General features: G+C 38.8%; 1 protein-coding gene and 1 long non-coding RNA gene across 2 annotated transcripts in view; one reads left to right on the forward strand and one right to left on the reverse strand.

Annotated features, from left to right (window-relative positions):
- The window catches only part of LOC143378562 (uncharacterized), a 397,603-nt gene that overhangs the window by 353,055 nt on the left and 22,271 nt on the right, over window positions 1–22,277 (forward strand). The gene's annotated exons all lie outside the window — the stretch shown is intronic.
- The window catches only part of LOC143378497 (cholecystokinin receptor type A), a 222,906-nt gene that overhangs the window by 132,197 nt on the left and 68,432 nt on the right, over window positions 1–22,277 (reverse strand). The window contains exon 2 of the mRNA XM_076830295.1: window positions 13,153–13,732. Coding sequence (XP_076686410.1) covers window positions 13,153–13,455 — 303 coding nt within the window. The 5' untranslated portion in view covers window positions 13,456–13,732. The remainder of the gene's footprint in view (window positions 1–13,152; window positions 13,733–22,277) is intronic.

Consider the following 22,277-nt stretch of genomic DNA (forward strand, 5'->3'; position numbering starts at 1 on the left):
AGTGAATTTTATTGAAGCTTTGTATACATGAAATGTAATTCTCTTCTCGTTATTTTTAAATCTGTTATTCTGAATGATAAAACAAAATAAACTTTATGGCTGCAGGCATTCAAACCCGTGTATTTTATTAGGAAACTTTGTTCATCTTTTGTTAAGCCACTGTATATATATATACAGGCCTGGTATGGAATTCCTACTCGTAGTGGAAGGGGAAACGCCACGCATGCGCGTGATGACCCCGTGACGTCGAACCAACCGAGGCCAAGGTACAGTCAAATGTGGCATGTTCCCCCTCCATTACGCGTAAGATTTTTCTGGCAAGTCCAGTAATACCATTACAATCTCTACTACCACAATCTCATGAACACATATGTATATGCCTTCTAAGTCACGACACCTCTCGCGGCGGCCAGGGGAACTAAACAGAAATCGGCACACAAAATCGATGGGGTAAAAGGTACAGAGTCGGAACACCTGTCTATTACACCGTGGTGTAGACACACGAGACATATCTTCTGCAAGATTTTTCTGGCAACTACTTGCAGGCAAGAACTTGCGTAAAAAAATTGCTGTAGTGTAAACACTCATGCAAGTTTCTTGCGCAATAAATGTCGCAAGTTTATTGCTAGTGGCCACGAGGCTTTAGAGCGAAATACATTTTTGCATAAAAGTATTTATTGTGTTTAATAGTGTTTAAGTTTATATTTTTTTTTTACAAATTGATGTACATTCTGTTATTTATTTAGCCTAAGTTGGAGTGTGGTTGAGTACTCGAATGTTTTGTGCTAAAACTGTTTCATAATGAGTGAAAATGTTAACCTTCCTGAACTCGCGTGATTTTTCACTGCATAATGACTCGGGTTTAATTTTAAAGGGTGTAACGCACAAAAGTGTGCGGAAAGCTACTGTTATCGTCCTAAGAACTATTTAGGGAAGTACAAGGCGCGGGGGACCAGGGCTATTAATGATTTCTGAAAAATGAGCGAATTTTGTATTCGCCGGTCTGCGAGACCAACACACGAGTTCAGGAAGGTTAATGGAATGGGCAAGAATGTACGAACAAAGGGGCGCAAAGACAGAAGTCTATATGCTGATAAATTATCTTCACTTTGGTATAACTGTTCATTCAGTTTCCCCCGAGGAATTACTTCCCGCTGCAGACTCGTAGTATATTTTACGACAATCGATTATTTAAGGATTCCCAGAGACAATTTTGCCATGGAAACGATTATTACGTGCACACGAAAGTTCTGTCGCGAAGTTTCTTCACAAACGAACACATATGGAATAATCATTATCTGGCATTCTCCATTTAGTGCAATAGTGAAATTTTCACAGATATTTGTAATCTCGATGTTGTTAAAATTTTTAATTTTGATGTGTAAATATTACTGAGATTTTATAATCATTGTAAAATCTTTTCGGCGCGCGAGATTTATATATATCGTCATATCTTCTACAATTATTTATTAATCAGTGCGAAAATTAGTGAAAATCTTCCTTGTATATTAAGGAAAAACTTTGTCGCTGCAAGTTATATGTACCTCAAAATTGCCTCGATACTTTTTAACGGCGAACGTTGAAAAACATGGCTTATGTCCAGTATTAATTTTTAATTAAATATTATTATATTTGTTAACATAAGGGTTTTGTGCATACATTTTACGGCTTCGCTAGAGTTTTCTGAAGTTATGTTTTAAGTCTCATAACGATCCCTTAATATTTACTCAAGTTATCGGAATTTATGTTTAAAGAAATAATGATTTTGGACGATTCACAAATTCTCCACTACTGTTCTAATGCAGTACACATACCTTACTAAAATGTATTTGTATTTAATATGAGACAATTTTTAATAGCCTGTAGCAAAGCTTAATTGATGTCTTTTAATAATGATAAACCGTAACTTCATCACTGTTTTATTTTCTGGGCTGTGAGGGCCCCGGTTTTGTCCTGGTCTTCTCTAAATTCAGTCCTGCAATGGGTACTAGAGGGGCACGTTTAGCGGCCAGTACCCGGCAGGGTGTCGGGTAAGACCCCGCTGAGGGACTTCACACCTAAGTCACTATACAGGGTCAGCGTTTTATCCTGCAACCCGCGCTCGCGCGAACTTGTAAAATGGCAACAGCGCCTCACGGGCGCATTCCACTACAACCATGCACCGGCCCAGCGGAGAGCTGCCAGCGACCGCTGGGCAACAGTGATGACCGAGCTCCGAAATATTTGGGATGGTTTCTTTCAAATTAACGTCGCAAAAAGCTATTCGGAATTTCCCGGCCCAGGTAATCGAGCCGCGCGCTCTGCTTTTATGATCGGTTTACCACTCGCACTCCACATTACTGTAATGAGGTTTGAAAATAATGTCGACTGATCTCGTAACCGTATCAATTTCAAAAATTTTAGCTACGAAAGGGTTGACCGCGGCGCTATACCCTTGTACGGAGAGATTTTTCGCCACCTGCGTGTAAAAGTCCCAATAATGGCGCATCGTTCCAAAAAATGACATTAACGGAAGCCGGTATAGGCGTGGCTTTGAGAAGCTAAAACATTCAGACACAAAAATTCTAGAAAAAAAATTCAAACACCGCTACAATCAAAGACACGTCCCATTAGCTACCCCTTACGTCTGATCTAGGTATGCACTGCATTAAGGATAAATCATAAAAAAGAAAACCAGAACAATAGATTCTGAGTTCCGCAGAACTAACGCATAATTGAATAAAAATTCAATTTCTCAATTTCTGAAAGTAATGATACAGAAACAACTAGCCTATTGTTTATCAACACAATGAATTTTAAAAAGAACATTAAATACAGTATCAAATAAACAGTTTGCAATAGCTTTCTACAACAATTATGGTTAAAAAATTGATAGAAATGAAATTAAGTAAATGTAAAATATGTTAAATTATCCATCATTGAGGGAATAATTTTTTCTCATTTTTCGGCGCAAATTGCATTCCAATATCTTTTATAATTCAAAAGTTATACGAAAAAGGCCCCGAATTCTTCAACCCAGACCGTGAAATTTCAAATAGCTCTTCACGACGTTAATTTGAAAGAGGCGATCCTAAAATTTTCAAAACTCGGGCATCACTGGCAGCCCTCCGAACGCCGGGCCGGTGAATGGTTGTAGTGGAATGCGTCCGTGAGGCGCTGTTGCCATTTTACCTGTTCGCGCGAGCGCGGGTTGCAGGATAAAACGCTGACCCTGTATCTCGGATAGGCACTATACCTCCTGAAGTTCTGGGACCCGGGCAACACACTGTGCGTGCCTCCATACTGGCTCGTACCAGGAGTCTATATAGCTGGGCCTCACGCGTATGGGCGCACACACACGCTCTTGCAGTTCTCCCAAAACCAACGCAACGGTTAGCAAGGTAACAGTTCCGCGCTCGGCTGTTGCCCGGGTCCCAGAACTTCAGAAGGTATTTGCACCGTTAAGGACAGGCCTAAGCTGTCCGAGAGCGACCGTTAGTCTTACCTCGTCCTCTCTCTCGGAACAGCAAAGAAGGAAATGCCTTTGCGGGTCTCTAATTTATACCCAATCGTTGCTATCCGCGGCCGCAGAAATCAACAGACGCATCGTCAAGCGCGGGCCTCGCGAGCCGCGGTTCCGCGCCCGCACGTCTCTGCTCACGGGCGGACAACAAGCGTGTTCGCGAAACTTCTCGATGGTCAGCTTTTCTGAATCTTCCTTTTCTGCATGCTACACATCTATTTATATTCTTTTTCCATCTCTCATCGTTACCTAGTTATATTAAAAGAGCAAAAAAACGGGATAACTTTAGGGGCCGATTTCACCTCTTCAGAGTGAATTTCCGCAGAAACAAGTACTCCTTGCATACTCCAACATGCTCTACATTCAGACAAAGCTTCATTAAAATCAAAAGTTTCGGGTTTGGAACGTTTCCTTCTTAGTTATCTTTCACGTTTAATCAAATCAAATTAAGTTCTAACCGATGCTGTTTGTAGAAAACGTTGCCGAAATATATTGTTAATGTATTAATTATCGGTCTATGACCTTCATATTCAGGATTCCAAAATGATTCAAACAATTATGATAAATATATCAGGATCTGAAGTATTTAGGTATTCATACTTCACCTGTTAAAGTATGAAACAATTTACAAAATTATTATCTTGAATTTTTGCAATTCAAGGTATTTACATTATTTGTCAAACAAAAGCCAGCAAAAGAAAAGTACAAATAACGAACGTAAGCAAAAATGGTGTGCAAATTGGAAAAAAGGTTGTACCGATCGCGTCGTTTGTAAAAAGAATGTGTTAATTGTATGAGAAAGCAACTTTTATTACAGTCAGTTACTGAACACTTCCACGTTACGTAAGCAACTGAATTTCCTTCAAAGAGAATACGGGAGCCATAAAATATGCATCCAACACCGTTACAAACGGACAATTCGCTACTGGTTATAATTGAACTCATTTTTAAGGGCGAACAAATGACCTTCAGAAAAGCTTGTAAACTGGTCAAAGTTTTTTTTTTTCAAATTATGAATGTCGTACCTACGCCCGGTTGTAATTTGTGAAGCCATAAATATAAGATGACCAGGACATAAAAACCTTTAAAAAAAGTAAACGGCTCTTGGAAACTCATTAATTTTGTCATAGGGTAGACCGCCCCCGGTCTACGGTCTACCCTATGACAACGTAACAAGTAACGCGCCGAATGTCTCAAAACATATTATTATATTAACACCAATTTTGGACACATACGAGGGTTGTCTGCAAAGTTTTGAGCCTAACATAGTAACAAATATTTCTTCGGGCAAATGCAGTTTTATTTTTCTACATAGTCTCCATTTAAGTCAATACACTTTTCCCAGCGATGCTCCAACATTTTTAAACCTTCCAAATAGTAGTTGGCGTCTTGCTCTGCAAATAGGCGTCTACGGATACGATAATCTCCTCATTCGATGAAAATCTCTGTCCTCCGAGCCAAATTTTGAGCTTAGGAAAGAGGAAAAAGTCACTCGGGGGCTAGAACTGGCTAATACGCCGGGTGGTCAACCAATTCGAACCGCAATTCCTGAATTTTGGTCATGAGGACCGCCGAAGTGTGAGCAGGTGCATTGTCTTGATGGAACAGCACTTTTTTCTTCCGTAAACGCGGCCGTTTTTTCGCAATTTCTGCCTTCAGCTTGTCAAGTAATGATGCGTAGTACACTCCCGTTATTGTTTCACCTTTCTCAAGATAGCCAATGAACACAATTCCATGACTATCCCAAAAAACAGTCGCAACCACCTTCCCGGCCGATGAAACCCGTCTTCGCTTTCTTCGGAGCAGGTTTACCCTTCTTAGTCCACTGTTTCGACTGTTCCTTCGTCTCAGGAGTATAGTGATGAATCCAAGTTTCATCAACGGTTATGAAACGACTAAAAAAATTGCACTCGTTTCGCTTAAACTGCTCCAACAGGGCCTGGGAAATGTTCATTGGAATGCGTTTTTGGTCCAAAGTGAGCAAGCGCGGCACCCACCGCGCGGATAGCTTACGCATGACCAATTCTTCACCCAATATATGACAAACGCGTTCTCTCAATATGCTCAGAGCCCCTGCCATCTCTCTAACCTTAATTCAACGGTCGTCCAGTACCATTTGGTGAACTTTTTCGATGTTATCGGTGGTGGTCGCAGTTGATGGTCGTCCCGAACGCTCATCATCATCCAAGCTGGTACGACCACGTTTAAATTCTGCTGCCCATCTTTTCACGGTGGCAAACGATGGGGCAGAGTCCCCGTAAACAGCGTCCAACCCAGCTTTAATTTGTGTAGACGTATTGCGTAAAACTTCTGTGTTCTTTTAAATTCCACAATGCACAATAAAATAATTCTCTAATATATTGTTGCGAGCACCGGGTACTTATAGGCCCCTGCATAGCCTGCTGGTGCTCGCAGCTAAAGATAGAAGAAGGTCGGCTCCCTTGAAGAGGACGATCCGGAGGCCAACCAGAAGACGGTCTTGTATCGAACGCCATTGCGTTCGGACGTACGGGTCGCACCTTTGTAACCGATATTGCCCTGTGTAACAATATAGTTCAGTCGTGTGTGCGTCCGTCTAATTATTCTTCTACTCCTTTGCGTCGGGGTGGCCTGCGGTGAAAACGCCCTGGCGCAACAATATCATGAATTTATATTTTTCTGAACATTTTTTCATAGTTTTTCATTAAAAATAAAGTATTTATTTTATAAAAAAAGCACTACATTTTTTGTACTTCCTACATGATCCCGCCTTAAGGCGGTGACCCAGAAGGCTGCCCTGGGGAGCCCAGACGTCCTCCAAATTGAAATCAGACATCGGATTCGGTATTTTCATCCCCGAATTAGACTAGTCTAACTTTTCCAACTGAATTAAAAATTTATGCACTAGAGGGTTAACTTGGATATTACTTGACACACAGCGAAACTGTTGTGACTCAATGATTTCAGATAAGTAAGTAACATTTCCGTATAAGAGTTTTTGTTGTAAATGTAACAGTTCCTGCGTAATCGTATTCCAAAGTCAAAGTGTTACTATCGCCACCAATATAAAATATGCATTTTTGGAATTAATAAAAGTCATGTACGCCAGAGTTTTTAAATAGTAGATTGCCACCAGTGGGATATTCTCGTCTAACAATAGTACATTGCGTGACAAGGGAGAGAAGGAAGCGATTTCGACGAGCGTGAAGTTTGCTGTAGTATCTCACGCGAGGCAAATTCGCGTCTCTCCCTTGTCACGCGCAATACTGTTTTCAACACCTGCATGAAAGGTGTGTTTGGATAGCCTGCTGAGCGATTCGCAAAAAAATACACATGATCGAATACACATCATGGACCTAAGAATTAAATGGACGGAGCATAAAGCTGCGGGGCCTAAACTCGTGTAAGTAAGGGGGGTGCATGATACTGCGCATGCGCTGGGGGGGGGGTAGTACCTCCCACATTTCCCAGTGCTCAAACCAACTAAATAAGTATATCTGAAATTCTGATCGCGTCTGTGAGAGATGTCACTAAAAAAAGTAGCTATACTGAATCCATCCTAAGAAAAACCCTAACGTCCATACCGTTTTGTGAGCGATCTGCGCAGCCCCCCACTACTGCTTACGGGCCCGACGCAGCCGATTGTTTGTAGCACTTTACCTGCCGGGTTCCCTACTTCTCCAAGGGCGGGAAGTGACCGATGTCAACACTGCAGGTTGCGGAACGGTTGGCAGAGAGGTAACAGGCGGTAAGACGGAGGAAAACGTAGGCGGTTAAGTGGGGAGTCGGACCAATCAGCGCCTCCTCAGAATCATCCCTGCGCGAACGAGGTTTTTCTTAGGACGGAACAACTATAGAAGAGTTTAGCTGTTCAAGTAATACCCAAACGTTCTGGTAGAACATTTCGCGAGAAAGTTTACTAATTGGTATACTATATATTATAGAGAACAGAGTTTCCCGTTTTGGAATATATATTTTTTAAAGTACTCATAGTAACTAAGAAATCCTGAAAATTATATTTGCAATGGACCCATTTTACTCGTGTTATCAATAACATTCAATATAGCCTCAAGGCGTTTGCGAAAAACTGCAAAATCCTTTTATTCAAGAATAATTGGCTGAAACCTGGCATCTGTATGTTTTTTGTGGTGCTGAATACGAATATGACGTTATTGTTTGTGTAAACAAAATTCCTAAGGTAGTCCTCTTAATAAAACAATCACTTTTTTGGAGATAATTTAAATAGGAAAGGCTGGAGAATTTTTTAAATATTATTTTCAGATTACTCCTACCAATGTGGGAAGAAGTATGCATCTGTGCGGCGCCGTCGAAGGATCCGAAGCACAACAACGCAGAACAGTTGGTAGAAGTTGTATCTGAGCGTCTGAATTAGGTTGATCGCAGCGATTGTAAATTGAATATTTACGGGAGGAAATAAAGACCGTCTATTCTCCCTATCATTTAAGAAGGAACCCGTTTCGCGCATGTAGAATGAGCTCATTGGCTCAGAAAAAGCGTTGGTGGGGGTACAGCCAATAGTGGCTTCTCCCGGCACCAATGAGCGTCAACCTGCGCAGAACCGGTCTAAACTCGTCGGTCGGCAGGTTCCTTCTTAAATGACAGGGAGAATACACCAATTTACTTCAAAATCCATTTTAACCTGTTTTTAACTCCCAGGGGCAACATCTGGGCCCATACGACAAGATACCAATTCATAACCAGTTTAGGTTAGGTTGAAAAATAGTCTATGACTGAACCTCGCCTTTGCGTTTCTCTGTTTTTTCTCTCTCTCTCTTTTCTTGCTTATATACTTGTGTTGTGCAATAAAGATGCTTAATAATAATAATAATTATTTATAAAATTTATAAAAGTAATTGGTACGAGTAATACGAAAAAAATATTAAAAAAATTCTCTGGCCTTTCCTTTTTTTAGTTATCTCCAAAAAACGATTTTTTTATTAAGAGAACTACCGTAGGGTTTTTTTTTACAGAAACAATAACGTCATATTCGGATTCAGCACCACAAAAAAACATACAGATGCCAGGCTATATTGAATGTTATTGATAACATGAGTAAAATAGGTAAATTGCAGATATTATTTTCAGGATTTCTTAGCTACTATGAGTACTTTAAAAATATATATTCTAAATCGGGAAACTCTATTTCCTGTAAGTGAATGTTTACTTGTGAGATTTAGGTATCAGAAAATTGCAACTTGCTAGGGATGGTAAGTACACACATGCAAGCGGGACTAAATTTGTCCGAGTATGTACGCGAAATATTTCATTACTCGAAACATTCTTGGAACTCGCAGGATTTATTCAGAATTCACAACTTGGAGAAAGAATCTCATGGACATTTCAACCATCGTTGACTGTTTTCAAGGTATTATACACATGTATGCCGTTAAGAAACTAAGTTTCGGATCACTTTAGAGGGCTTCCCGCTTTAATATTTATTTTTAACCTAAAAAATCTTTGAACCACAGACTTTGGGGTCTCTAGACCGGAACCTCCCCTTAAATTGTTTCTGCTGTGCTTTAAGATGCTAACATATGAATGAAAGGCGGAAAGGGACACGACTTCGATCGAAGTTATGCGTAAAGATAAAAACTGTCGGTAGAGAATTCAATATCAGCCACATGATTCTATCGAGATTTATTAAAATACTACAATGTGGACAAGAGGCCACTGTAGGCTACAAGTACAAATCTCAATAAGTAGGTACCTACGTACAGTTGAATGTAAGACTGATTAGTAGATTATAGTTTTTATACCAAAGATAATGTTTATGCTTATTATATCGTTTTGCTTTTCTTTTAAAGATAATACATTTTTGTTGGTCCGCACCTTCATAAATAAACATTACTAATAAAATTCGCTTTTGTTTCATTAGAAAACGAAATATTTCATTAAAAGGCAACTTGTATATCTTAGTAACAACTTACCCCAATGCGATAACAATTTGCCCCATAAAGGGGTAAGAAGTTCCGCTTCGATCAACCACAAATAAATTACTTTCTATGAAAAACCTATTACAATATATCAAATACAAGCTTAAAATCAGAAAATATAATAAATTTAACAAGAAATTAATTAATAGTGAAGAGAGAATAACTACATTATTTTTCAGTCTTTTTTTTAAGTTTTATCGAAATCGGAACTTTTAGCCCCGGTCTCCCCTATTCACGTTACCCGCCCGTACCCCCGGCACAAACGCACCCGATTTTTTTCCTAAAAATGATTATATGATTATATGATTATTTAGAAGAAAAAGGAACTTGCAGACATGAATATTTTTCCAAATTTTTTTTTCAGTTGTGTTTGGTTAATCAAAAGACAACTATCCCGCACCCAGGCCAACTGAAAATTCAAATTTAATTTTTCTGCTCCGCCCTAATCATGAGTCTTGACACTCTTGACGTTCGTACAGGTACAACTACTGATCCGAAACATACAATGTAATTTTTAGAAAAATATTACGAAATCATATATCCCCTTTGCGCACAATCTCGAAACTACACGCTTGAGTACCTACTAAATGTAGACCAATGTTGTATAATTAATTCAGTAGGACAGTTGAATTACAGGAGGAAGACAGGAGTTTCAGGTGAAGGAAGATAAAGCATACCGCAAACAATTTTAACAGAATGTAACACGAAACAATTGAAGATACCGGAAAAATAAAATTTCTTATGCTATTTAACTTCTTCCCCTATCACTTTTGTATTTTCAACGAAAAAGAAGGTACGACCCGCCCCAACTGCGTAACGCACTTTTTGTATGATTATCGTAAGACACTTTCCTTACTTGAACCAGAAAAATGACAACGTAAAAATGACAAGTGGGCAATATCAAAAAGAACCGCAGGATATATAGAAGAAGTTCAACGAAGCGTAATATCTTACGGCACATTGTTGCTTTAAGTACTTATATAAATTTCGAATGGGAGTACCAAGATGCTTGAAAAGAATACTAAAATTCTACCATCATTTTGCCGAGGAAGAGGATAAGATAACTTCGTGGCGAGCACTGTCCCGCTAAGATTTGTACTCCTTTCATACCATACATTTTAAAATAATCTTCCATTTCTGTGGATGTTAATATTTTATGTACGCCTTATTTAATGAAGATAAATTTGGTATTATAAGTTGTTAAGTATGAGCGTAAGAAGAATCATTGCCACTTCTAACACGAGGGGTCATTCTACTTTGATCGGCCGAAAAATGAAGCTATTTTTAAAGATTTTTTTCTGAATAAATACAATACATAATGAAATAAATCTTTTTGGAATTTATTAAGCTACTCTTATGTTACATAAAAAAAAATTTAAAAATTGTTTTTAATTTGTTTCATATGCTTTTTTAATAGCATCAATGTGACACATACAAAAAAGAGGTATGTTCGTGACGTAGGTGATTTCTCGGCTCAGGCTTATCTGGAATAAAAAATTCGAAAAGATTCTTAATCTGTATGAGTGTCGCTATCGCCCGTAGCTTAATTAATAATTTCTGTCGAAAAATAACTGAGATTTTTCTCGAGGAACATTCGAGAAAACACTCTTTTGGGGAACTTTTTCTTTCAAACCCGCGCCATTTTGTTATTCCTCAACAAAAATTGTTAATTGAGCTACGGGCGATAGCCACACTCGTACAGATTAAGAATCTTTCCGGATTTTTTATTGCAGATAAGCCGGAGCCGGGAAATCACCTACGCGACGGACATAGGTGCCTCTTTTATGAAGGTGTCACATTGACGCTATAAAAAAAACGTATGAAAAAAATTAAAAACAATTTTTTAATTTTTTTATATAATATAAGAGTAGCTTAATAAATTCCAAAAAGATTTATTTCATTATATGATGTATTTGTTAAGAAAAAAATCATTAAATATAGCTTCAATTTTCGGGCGATGAAAGTAGAATGACTCCTTAAGAGAAAAAGAATAATTTACAAATCCCATTTGCCTACTTCCGTCACGAACATTTCCTACATCCCAGATATATAATATGATTAAATGGCGAAAAGTTTAAAAATGAATAGTACATCTATATAAAAAAAACTATTTCACATTTTTACATTAATAATCCTACAGAATCTTATCTCATGTAGCTGGTGATATTTCACATCCCCAAAGTATTTGTCCTCCATCATCTATGTTACGTTTCAGAGTACTAATTTTCAAAATATGACGGGAAATTTTGTGTCAACGGCAAAAGTGCACAAAACTCTACTCGGTAAATCAATACTGCTTGTAAAGCCTCGTGGCCATTAGCAATAAACTTGCGATATTTATTGCGCAAGAAACTTGCAAGAGTGTTTACACTACAGCAATTTTTTACGGAAGTTCTTGCCTGCAAGTAGTTGCCAGAAAAATCTTGCAGAAGATAAGTCCCGCGTGTCTACACCACGGTGTAATAGACATGTGTTCCGACTCTGTACCTTTTACCCAATCGATTTTGTGTGCCGATTTCTGTTTAGTTCCCCTGGCCGCCGCGAGAGGCGTCGTGACTTAGAAGGCATATACATATGTGTTAATGAGATTGTGGTAGTAGAGATTGTAATGGTATTACTGGGCTTGCCAGAAAAATCTTACGCGTAATGGAGGGGGAACATGCCACATTTGAATGTACCTTGGCGTCGATTGGTTCGACGTCACGGGGTCATCACGCGCATGCGTGGCGTATTCCCCTTCCACTACGAGTAGGAATTCCATACCAGGCCTGTATATATATGTAAATACCTTTACAACAGCCACGAAATCTGCTGGCCGCCAGAAGAACTAGGACGAAAATGTCACACATTCTGAACAGGAGTCGGAACACCTGTCTATTACACCACGCTACACTGCAGTGTTACGCCTGAGAGTTGACAGCAAATGTTTATACATAAAGTATCTACTATAATGTCGGTCCAACAAACTAGAATTTAGAATTAGTTGGACCAAACATTACTAAATGTGATACAAAAATGCTGACGTTGCACGTAGGTCATCACGCGCATACGGGCGTGTTCCCCTTCCATTACGAGTAGGAATTCCATACCAGGCCTGTATATATATGTAAATGCCTTTACAACAGCCCCGAAATCTGCCGGCCGCCAGAAGAGCTAGGACGAAAATGTCACACGTTCTCAACAGGAGTCGGAACACCTGTCTATTACACCACTCTACACTGCAGTGTTACGCCTGAGAGTTGGCAGCAAATATTCATACATAAAGTATCTACTATAATGTCGGTCCAACAAACTAGAATTTAGAATTAGTTGGACCAAACATTACTAAAAGTGATACAAAAATGCTGGCGTGCACGTAGATTCGAAACCAAATACTATGGTCCAGCTACTTGCTTTCTACTCTCGCCAAAAATTTCCAATTCGCTTGGAAGTAAAATCTTTCTCAGAGAGAGAGAAGATTATCGGGTGTCTGCACTACGACAGAATTCACTTGCTGAGACCAACTGTAGCAAGTAATCAGAACTTGCTAGAGTTACTGTCAGGCGTGTTTACACTGTGCTGACACCAACTCTCGCAATAAATGTCGCAAGCTTATTGCTAGTGGCCACGAGGCTTAAGTGTATCTGCAAGAAGCATGCGGCAAAGCTACGGAACTTATGCAATAAAATAAAATCAAGCATTCAAAAACGGCCAATTGCCGTAACAACATTTACTTACCAGGTTCAACAGGTAGACGTTGGTGACAGTCCTCATCCTCTTGTTACGCGCCAACGTGATTAACACCAAGGAATTTCCCACCACAGAAAGTAAAAATATTGTCCCATATAATGGTATAATCAGGCTCTCCAGGAGATTGGCTTGACCAGACTGCGCGACAGCGGATAAAGTGACGTTAACGACGATGGAAGTCATGGTTGATAGTTGCGGTATATTGCTGACGAACGATTGGTCGGTATTATGGATGCTAAAGTAGTCTGTGAATATTGCATTATCGGACATATTGTAATCTAAATACGTCATCCTGATTTTGTTCGTTCTGTGTTATTCTTTGCGTTTCAAACTGTGTACCCTCTTCGGTGACGAATCATTGGATGTTAGTTGTTGCATAATTTGCTTCCTTACGAGTGGTCGGTTGAAGTGAGGTAACCAGTGAGTCTGGTTAAAGCTGTTTGGCACGTGTTTACAATATGGAATACACATCGAACGAATGAGTTTATAGCTTTTTTCGGTAGTGTTCGCCTCAGGACTTTTTGCAGTACTTATTCTTCATTGAGGTTGCAAGAGCTGCTCGCCACAACTGCAAAAAGGGGAGACAAATTATTGTAGACGGATATACAATTGAATATTTCAATTAATGCTATTGTGTAGTCAGGATTATACTAATTATAAAATATCTATCGAATAGGAAGGATTATTAGGAATTTTGCACAAATTTTTTGATAACACAAAAACTGTTTTTGCTGTATCTTATGTTTAATAGTCCACTATTAAGTTTAGGTTAATAATGCACATATAGCGAAATAATAAGTAGTATTTCAAAATAATAACGATTTTTCAAATAATCTTATTGCCTAACTTTTTGAATAGTGATAATTATATATAGTTTATTTTCTTATGACATAGAATTAATGTGTCAGGCTGAATATCCTTGTTAAATATTGCACATGGGCACAACTGCTGGGTCGCGAGTGTTTTACTTATGTTCTACATTTCAGAAGCAAGAAGAAGTTGCTTGAAATTCGCGATCCCACTGCTGGCGACCTCTGCTTGCAAGTACGCTATACTTCAGCTACAAGTATCTGTGGTTTTAAATGGTTTTAAGACCTACTTAGTCCTCCAGGAGTATTTCTGTACACGGGCTGACGGGATTCAGCTTTATTTAAGAAAAGGTACAATTGAGACAGAACCATAAAACACGAGAACCAACTATGCTTTGTCCAGATTAAACTGCATTATATGGTCGTTTGAATTGCAAATTTTGAATCGCAAAAGTGGAAGGGCTTCTGTGCTATTGATGAGTTGTACTTTTTGTTCAGTGCTACTATTTAGAACTGCCACTGCTCCCATGCATTTCCTACGTAACGAAAATTAATGTTATTCTATGATTTTGTACACGGATTTAAAAGAAAAACAGTAGACGGTCAGTACAGTAAGACAGTAGTCTTACCGTAGAAATAATACACCTTAAGTTTAGTTCCTTCCAACATATTCAAGCAATGCATCATAAAATTTTATCCACGTTTTACAGCTTTATTTCCCAAAATGGAGGGAAATTAACCTACATTCCTATTCTCACGATAAGTTTTGAACTTTTATGAAAATTTCTAATTCGTTTCGACGCTCGTGTAGGGGAAAGTGGGGCAAAATCGGGTACCCAACGTATGGTCTTACATTCGGGTGGACCTCACGACGGTATGAGATCAATCGCAGCGCAAAGGCCGTCGTAGTTTTTCATCCAGAGAAGTTTAAAAATTTCGAGTTGAAAAGTTCCAGTGTTGCGTTGGTGAATTGTTTTTTTTTTATACCGCTTGGATTTAAAGAATCTATTACGGTAAGTACTGCATTGTATTCTGTAGTCTTTACACAGTATTTTTACATTTTACCCGGCTCTTTACCGCATGTTGAAGTGTAAATATTTAATGTTTAGTAAATCACCTCATTTGGGGCAAAACCGGGTATTTGAGTATGCGGCAAAATCGGGCACCCGTACTTTCTATGTAGGGTCATTTCGGGGGAGACGCACCACTTTTTTCGATTGCTTATAAAGTCTTAAATAAATATAACTGAAAATTTGGGTAAATGTAGTTTGATTGTTTATTTCAATCTCTTTGACAAAATAACATATTAAATATTTGAAAACCTTATTTTAATATTAAAATACGCTTTCTAAAAAAACTTCGAAAAAGTGCATCTAACCCCAGACCTGAGGGAGAGATGCACTTCAGATTCGGGGGCGATGCACCTACTTATTGTTACCCTCTTCTCCCTACTTTCATTCATTTTTTTCTCTTCTACGCATATTACAGAGGGGAGGATACATGGTTCATGTTTCGTGGAGCCCCTTTGAGCACTCCGGGCAACGAATCCAATTTACTCACCGCTCACACAATTTTTTCGCCTCACATCCCACGCAACGAAAAGCTTTTTCAATTTTAATGAACTTAAACCGCACGATCGATGTGATTCGTTTAATAAGGTTATGTTTGTAGATAAGAACACGCGTCTTAAGCGTTGAAACAGTGCTGCCACTTATGTAGTGTGGTCGGAACAGGAAGTGGTGCATCTCTCCGCTAGGTGCGTCTCTCCCGGAATGACCCTATGGCGTAAATGTCTTATAGAAGCTGATTTCTAATCTTTAAAAAATCCAATAATTATCTTGATTATATGTGTAGATATGTATAGCGGATGGGCTCATGAGATTTGCACAAATATTGAGGAGGGCGACGAGACTTTTATTTGTTATTTTTATGCACTAGATAAATTAAAATAAAATTATGTACAAATTAATATTTGTTAAAATATCTTTCTTTGTGGCGTCTAAAATAATAGTAATAATGCTTTTATAATTATATATTTTATGCGTTTTTAATAGGTACCTGATATTACCCACACCTATAGGGTAAAACCGGGTACTTGCATACTTCCGAGAAAACTTGTTTTCCTGTGAGCCAAATAGTTTTCTTCAAATAAGAACTTTTTAGCCGAATTCCATGATATAAAAAGGGCCACGAATCAATACTCAGGGGCTTATTTCAAGTCTAACACGCGTAGACGAAAGAGGGCTCGCTAGATCAAGTAGTATTTCTCCTTCGAGCATTGTACCAACTTTTACCATACAGTATGTAGAGTTGCTGATAGGTGTTGTGACTGTTAACTCTTATTTTTGAGACCCCCGCAATTCTCAGTGCGTCAAAACCGAGAGGTGGACCTAGGTACCGCGATAAAACGAATACAGAAACATTTGTAAAGACTGAACTTTTCAATCATCATCCGAATTTCGTCTTTGAGACCAACCCACAGAGATACCCCTTTACCGCTCAAGGGGTATCACATTATAAAGTTACGAGCCTAAACTAGCATTCCTAGTGGCTCCCGGGGATACCAGACCCCGGTTCGTCCACGATAACCACCTTCTTAGTGGCTCCCGGGGATACCAACCCCGGTTCGTCCACGATATCCACCTTCCTAGCGGCTCCCGGGGATACCAGACCCCGGTTAGTCCGTGAAACTTTACCTTCCTAGTGGCTCCCGCGAATACCAGACCCCGGTTCGTCCACGACATCCAACCTCCTTATAGCGGCTCCCGGGGATACCAGACCCCGGTTCGTCCGCTACTACTCACATTGCCCTCAGCCTCGGCTCGTAACAATTGCTTGACAGCGTCTGGGCATAGTTTCGACCAACTTTTCGGCGTATGAGACAGGGAGAGACCTCCACTAGGGCTTTTAATTTTGAAATAGTTTGTACTTTATAATAAACTAAACATTTTCTATTGAATTAGCATCAGGGCGTTGAGATGGCCAATCCAACGCGTTGATACCGTTACGCGTTTTCCATTCCGTGCAAAAATTATCCTCTTGAAGTGCCCACTGCCCTCTAGTTTCATCAAACCAACGTTTCGCTGATGTTAGGAGACCCCTTTTATATATAATCTGATCATTTTTTGGGCATTTAACCCCTTCGCGACCGTGGACGAGATATCTCGCTACACGGTCTGTGTCGTACGATGCCACGGACGAGTTATCCCGCAACATTATGTCGTTCGTACGATGCCACGGACGAGTTATCCCGCAACATTATGTCGTTCGTACGATGCCACGGACGAGTTATCCCGCGACACAATATTGGGATTCGCTACACTGCGATACGCTACCTGGTGACGAAAATCAGAACCTGAAAGAGTAGGTCGCTGGCTGTGGTTACATATAGGATGTGTGTAAATAATTAATTTAAAATATGTTATCTAACATATGTTATATAAATAATATGTTAAATAAAATATGTTAATATGTTAAATAAAATATGTTAATATGTTAAATAAAATATGTTAATATGTTAAATAAAATATGTTGATATGTTAAATAAAATATGTTATATAAATAATTAATATAAAACATTTTATCTTGTTTGTGGTACAATGTTTGCTTATCAATTTTTTTACTATAATCAATTTACTTAGTATCTACTTTCAGTGACTTTAAAATGCTTCATTTATTAATCGCTAAGATGTTTCGTAAATTAATTTTTCTTCAAATTAGAACTATCTTGGTAAATAAACACGCGGGATATCTCGTCCGTGGCGTCGTGCGAACCATATTCTGTCGCGGGATAACTGGTCCGTGGCATCGTACGACAGATAGCGAGATATCTCGTCCACGGTCGCGAAGGGGTTAAATTATCCGTAAAGACGCATAATGTCCCGAAACCCCGAACGTTGAAAAATCACCAAACATGAACTTTCGTTGAATATTTAACCCCTCAGCGTGGTATGACGAGCAGCCGACTCGTCATAGGAAAACCGTCCACAACGGCGGTATGACGAGCACCGCTCGTCAAAGGACGTGAAGCGGAGTAGGGCTTGGGACCAAGGTCTATTGGACACCCGAATTAGAGGCGTGCTGTGCTCTTCTCATATACATTCTGCAGGCCTTGAGAATAGAGCTGTACGATTACTTGAATATTCCGGGTAGCTTGAAATCCGAACCAATCCGGGACTCGGTTTCCAAGCCGAGCCAGGTACCCGAAAGAACCGAGCGGCTCGGATAGAACCAAGTACTTGAATTTTCTCAAGCGGCCCGAAAGAACCGGGCGGATTGGATGGAACCGAGCGGCTCGGATAGAACCAAGTACTTGATTTTTTTCAAGCGGCCCGATCTTTCTTAACCGGGCGGATTGGATAGAACCAAGCGGATTGAAATTTTTCAAGCGGCCCAAAAGAAACCGGGCGGATTGAATAGAACCAAGCGGATTGAATTTTTCCAAGCGGCCCGAAAGAAACCAGGCGGATTGGATAGAACCAAGCGGGTTGAATTTTTCCAAGCGGCCCGAAAGAAACCGGGCGGCTTGGAAAGTAAGCGAGCGGGCCGTAAGAAACCGGGTGGCCTGGAAAGAAACCAGCGGCCCTGTTCGACAGTCATTCGGACAGTTCGTTTCTTTCCAAGCCACCCGGTTTCTTTCGGGCCGCTTGGAAAAATTCAACCCGCTTGGTTCTATCCAATCCGCCCGGTTTCTTTCGGGCCGCTTGGAAAAATTCAATCCGCTTGGTTCTATCCAATCCGCCCGGTTAAGAAAGATCGGGCCGCTTGAAAAAAATCAAGTACTTGGTTCTATCCGAGCCGCTCGGTTCCATCCAATCCGCCCGGTTCTTTCGGGCTGCTTGAAACAATTCAAGTACTTGGTTCCATCCGAGCTGCTGGGTTCTTTCGGGTACCCGGCTCGGCTCGGTTTTTCAGGCCGAGCCAGGCTCGGCTTGCTTTTTCCGGGTACTTGAACAGCTCTACTTTAGAAGGAGATATTACTGTGAAGAGGGCCTCTTCAAGAGAGTGGGCGTTTGGGAGGGATGCAAGTCCGATTGGTTAGATTAGGAGGTGTGACAATACTTCTTTAGGTCTGCTATGCAGTACGCCTTAACAGCAGGGGTTAAGGTTTCGACCAATGCAATTCATCCCACAGCTAGGTACTGTTCTGGGCAGAAAGCCTCCACGCTGAAAGGTTAATACTCCTTTGGATAACTGGATTTCCACGGGTAAACCAGGTTCGTTTGATAGGACTCCAAGCCCAAAAAGATACTTCGTCGCTAAGCACAACAATGTCCCACGTTTTCGTGTGCTCATGCTAGTCGTTTTTCGACGTGCTTTGTTGAAAATGCAACATTATTTTCCTTCGAGCGACATTTAATTGGACACACTAAGGTAAATGTCCCAATTAGCGACCCTGTAAGATCTACGCGTACGTTCTAACATATTTACATATTAAAAGTATTTATCGCAGTTAAGGTAAATGTACCAGAAACGAGCCATGTACCAGTACCTAGTCATCTGTTGAAATATTAATAATTATTAAACTATGCACGTAAGATAAAATACATGTTTGGTGTAATTTGCATTATTTAACTGTTCGGTTTGATATCTGAAGTTATTTCGTCTTGTTTTTTTGTCTAGATATTTAGAAATACCATTTAAAGTCTCGAGGCCAGATATATGACGCGTTTTCAGACATTCGTTATGATATGGCCAAGAAGAGCGTGCTTCTTGTTAAGAGCATAATTATTATAGGATAATAGTTTTTTAGATAGACAAAAGGGTTTTAGAATCTTGAAAATATTTGTAACAAATAGAAAGAAAAAATTTGGATAAGAAATATATTTTTTATTTGAATATTTACATGGCTATTTATCGGTGCAAACAAATCTTGTTAGTCCAGTAACTAACCACGTGTTCAATAACTCGGATGAAGTGAGTTGCAAGTGTTAATCGGCGTCGCAGGAGAAAAATTACCAAAAAAATGTGAATTTCTGACTCAATATTTGGAATAAAGCTGGTAAGTATTTAAATAAAACTGTGTTAGATGAAATTAAAACAAAGTCTGTACATCTGAAAAAATTTTAGTTTCGACAAATCTAGTATGGTTGAAACTGATACAGCAGGAGGTAAAAAAATACTGATTTAATACTTATTTGAATTATATAGGTTTTGATAATAATATCTTCACAGCTTCTCATGTTAAGTGCAATCAAAATGTAGAAGTTCAAAGGGCTCCACTGCCCTTTAAGAAAGCTTTGATTTGGCCTGATTCCAAATAAAAAAGCTAAAAAATCAAATAGGATCCCTACGATATTAACGTCTGAAGAATGGCAGATGCATCACATTCAAATTCAGGAGGAGAAACTAAGAAAATAAATGGAAATACAAGAAAGAAAAAACTTAGAGATGAAGCAAAGAAAAAAAAGTTGAAGAAAAAGAAGCCAACAAAGCTATTACCGAGGAAAAGAAAAAAATTAACAATGAAATTAAAAAATTAATAGTCGAAAGAAAGAAGATAATAAAAATAGAAAAACAATTAAGTATATTTAATAATTTATAAAGATGTAATTGTAATAATATATATAAAACAAAACTATATGACTTGTAAGATAAATAAAATGTTTATACTTTTATTTCCTAATCTGTTTATTATGGTTATTTACAAAATAATTTTATATTTCTGTACTTCTTAATTTTCCTTAACGGATTTTTCCATTTAAGACAAAGAATCAGTTTTTAAAATAATTTTTACACGATTATAAAACTTATGGGTAGATACTGGGACATGAAAATCGGGACGCTAGGTCAATTGCGTGAGGTTGGCTATGTATTGGTACATTTATACGTACAAATATTCTCGTTTATGCTACGTTAAATATAAAAAAAAATAAAATGTTGTTATGTAAGTACTGATGAAAAATAACAAAATCTTTATGAATGAAAAATAGTTCCATTTAAATTGTTAATTTTGTACACAATATTCATTATACTTTGTCACCGTTTCCTTAAACGGATAGTTATTGGTACATTTACCTTACTCATTAATAGCCTGTCATATGCCTGGTTCTTTTCCAGTACGAAAAAGGCTTCTTTTTATGATGAAATTGTTCGAATACAATTATTAACAATAAATATATTATATGGTGCACATATACCTATTTTTGACCTTCTATTCTCTCTTCGTCCCAAATAGTGACCTATGTCGGACCGGATCATTGACTCGTACATAATGCGTGGAATACCGTATCATTGATCGGGACATGCAATCCAATGTCCCAATTAATGACTGCATCGGAAAAGGATGTTTATAAAATAATTAGTACAAACAAAATAATTTGCAACAGTTTTAATGCTCGACCAGGTTTGATAGCTGCTAAAGCATTTTCCAATTAGCATCCCCACCACTTTCTCGTTTCTTCATTGCTCTCGTTCCATCTCGCTCTCGCTTTCGCAGAACAAGAGCGAGTCAGAAGTGGTGGGGATAGCGCCAAGCTCCTGACGTGTAGGCCAAACCGAGTTCTTAACGTAGAAATACATACATCAGAATAGGTATGCGTTAGGTCCGACAAAATTCAGGAGCTTTATTTTTTCCGGCCCGGGTTGAAAAATTTGGTGCTTTTTTCGTATAACTTTTGAACTATAAATAATTTAAAATATTTTACATTTACATAATTTTTTTCTATCAATTTTTTAACCATAAGTGTTGTAAAAAGCTTTCGCAGACTGTTTATTTGATACTGTATTTAATGCTGTTTTTAAAATTCGTGGTGTTGGTAAACAATAGGCTAGTTGTTTCTATATCATTACTTTCAGAAATTGAGAAATTAAATTTTTATTCAATTATGTATTAGTTCTGCAGATCTCAGAATCTATTGTTCTGATTTTCTTTTTTATGATTTTATCCTTAATGCAGTGCATACCTAGATCAGACGTAAGGGGTAACTAATGGGACGTGTCTTTGATTGTAACGGTGTTTGAATTTTTTTTCTAGAATTTTTGTGTCTGAATGTTTCAGCTACTCAACGCCACGCCTATACCGGCTTCCGTTAGTTTCATTTTTTGGAATGATGCGCCATTATTGTGGCTTTTACACGCAGGTGGCGAAAAATCTCTCCGTACAAGGGTGTAGCGCCGCGGTCAACCCTGTCGTAGCTAAAATTTTTTAAATTGAGACAGGTACGAGATCAGTCGACATTATTTTCAAACCTCATAACGTGCCAAGTGTCAAATAAGGTAAGTAGTCAACATTTTTCCAATGTCACGAGTTTTTACACCATATAGGACACTGAATTGTTGTCTCAATTAATAAGATAAGTCGCC

The sequence above is a fragment of the Andrena cerasifolii genome, chromosome 2 (assembly GCF_050908995.1).
Source record: "Andrena cerasifolii isolate SP2316 chromosome 2, iyAndCera1_principal, whole genome shotgun sequence".
In the NCBI taxonomy this organism is placed as follows: Eukaryota; Metazoa; Arthropoda; class Insecta; order Hymenoptera; family Andrenidae; genus Andrena; species Andrena cerasifolii.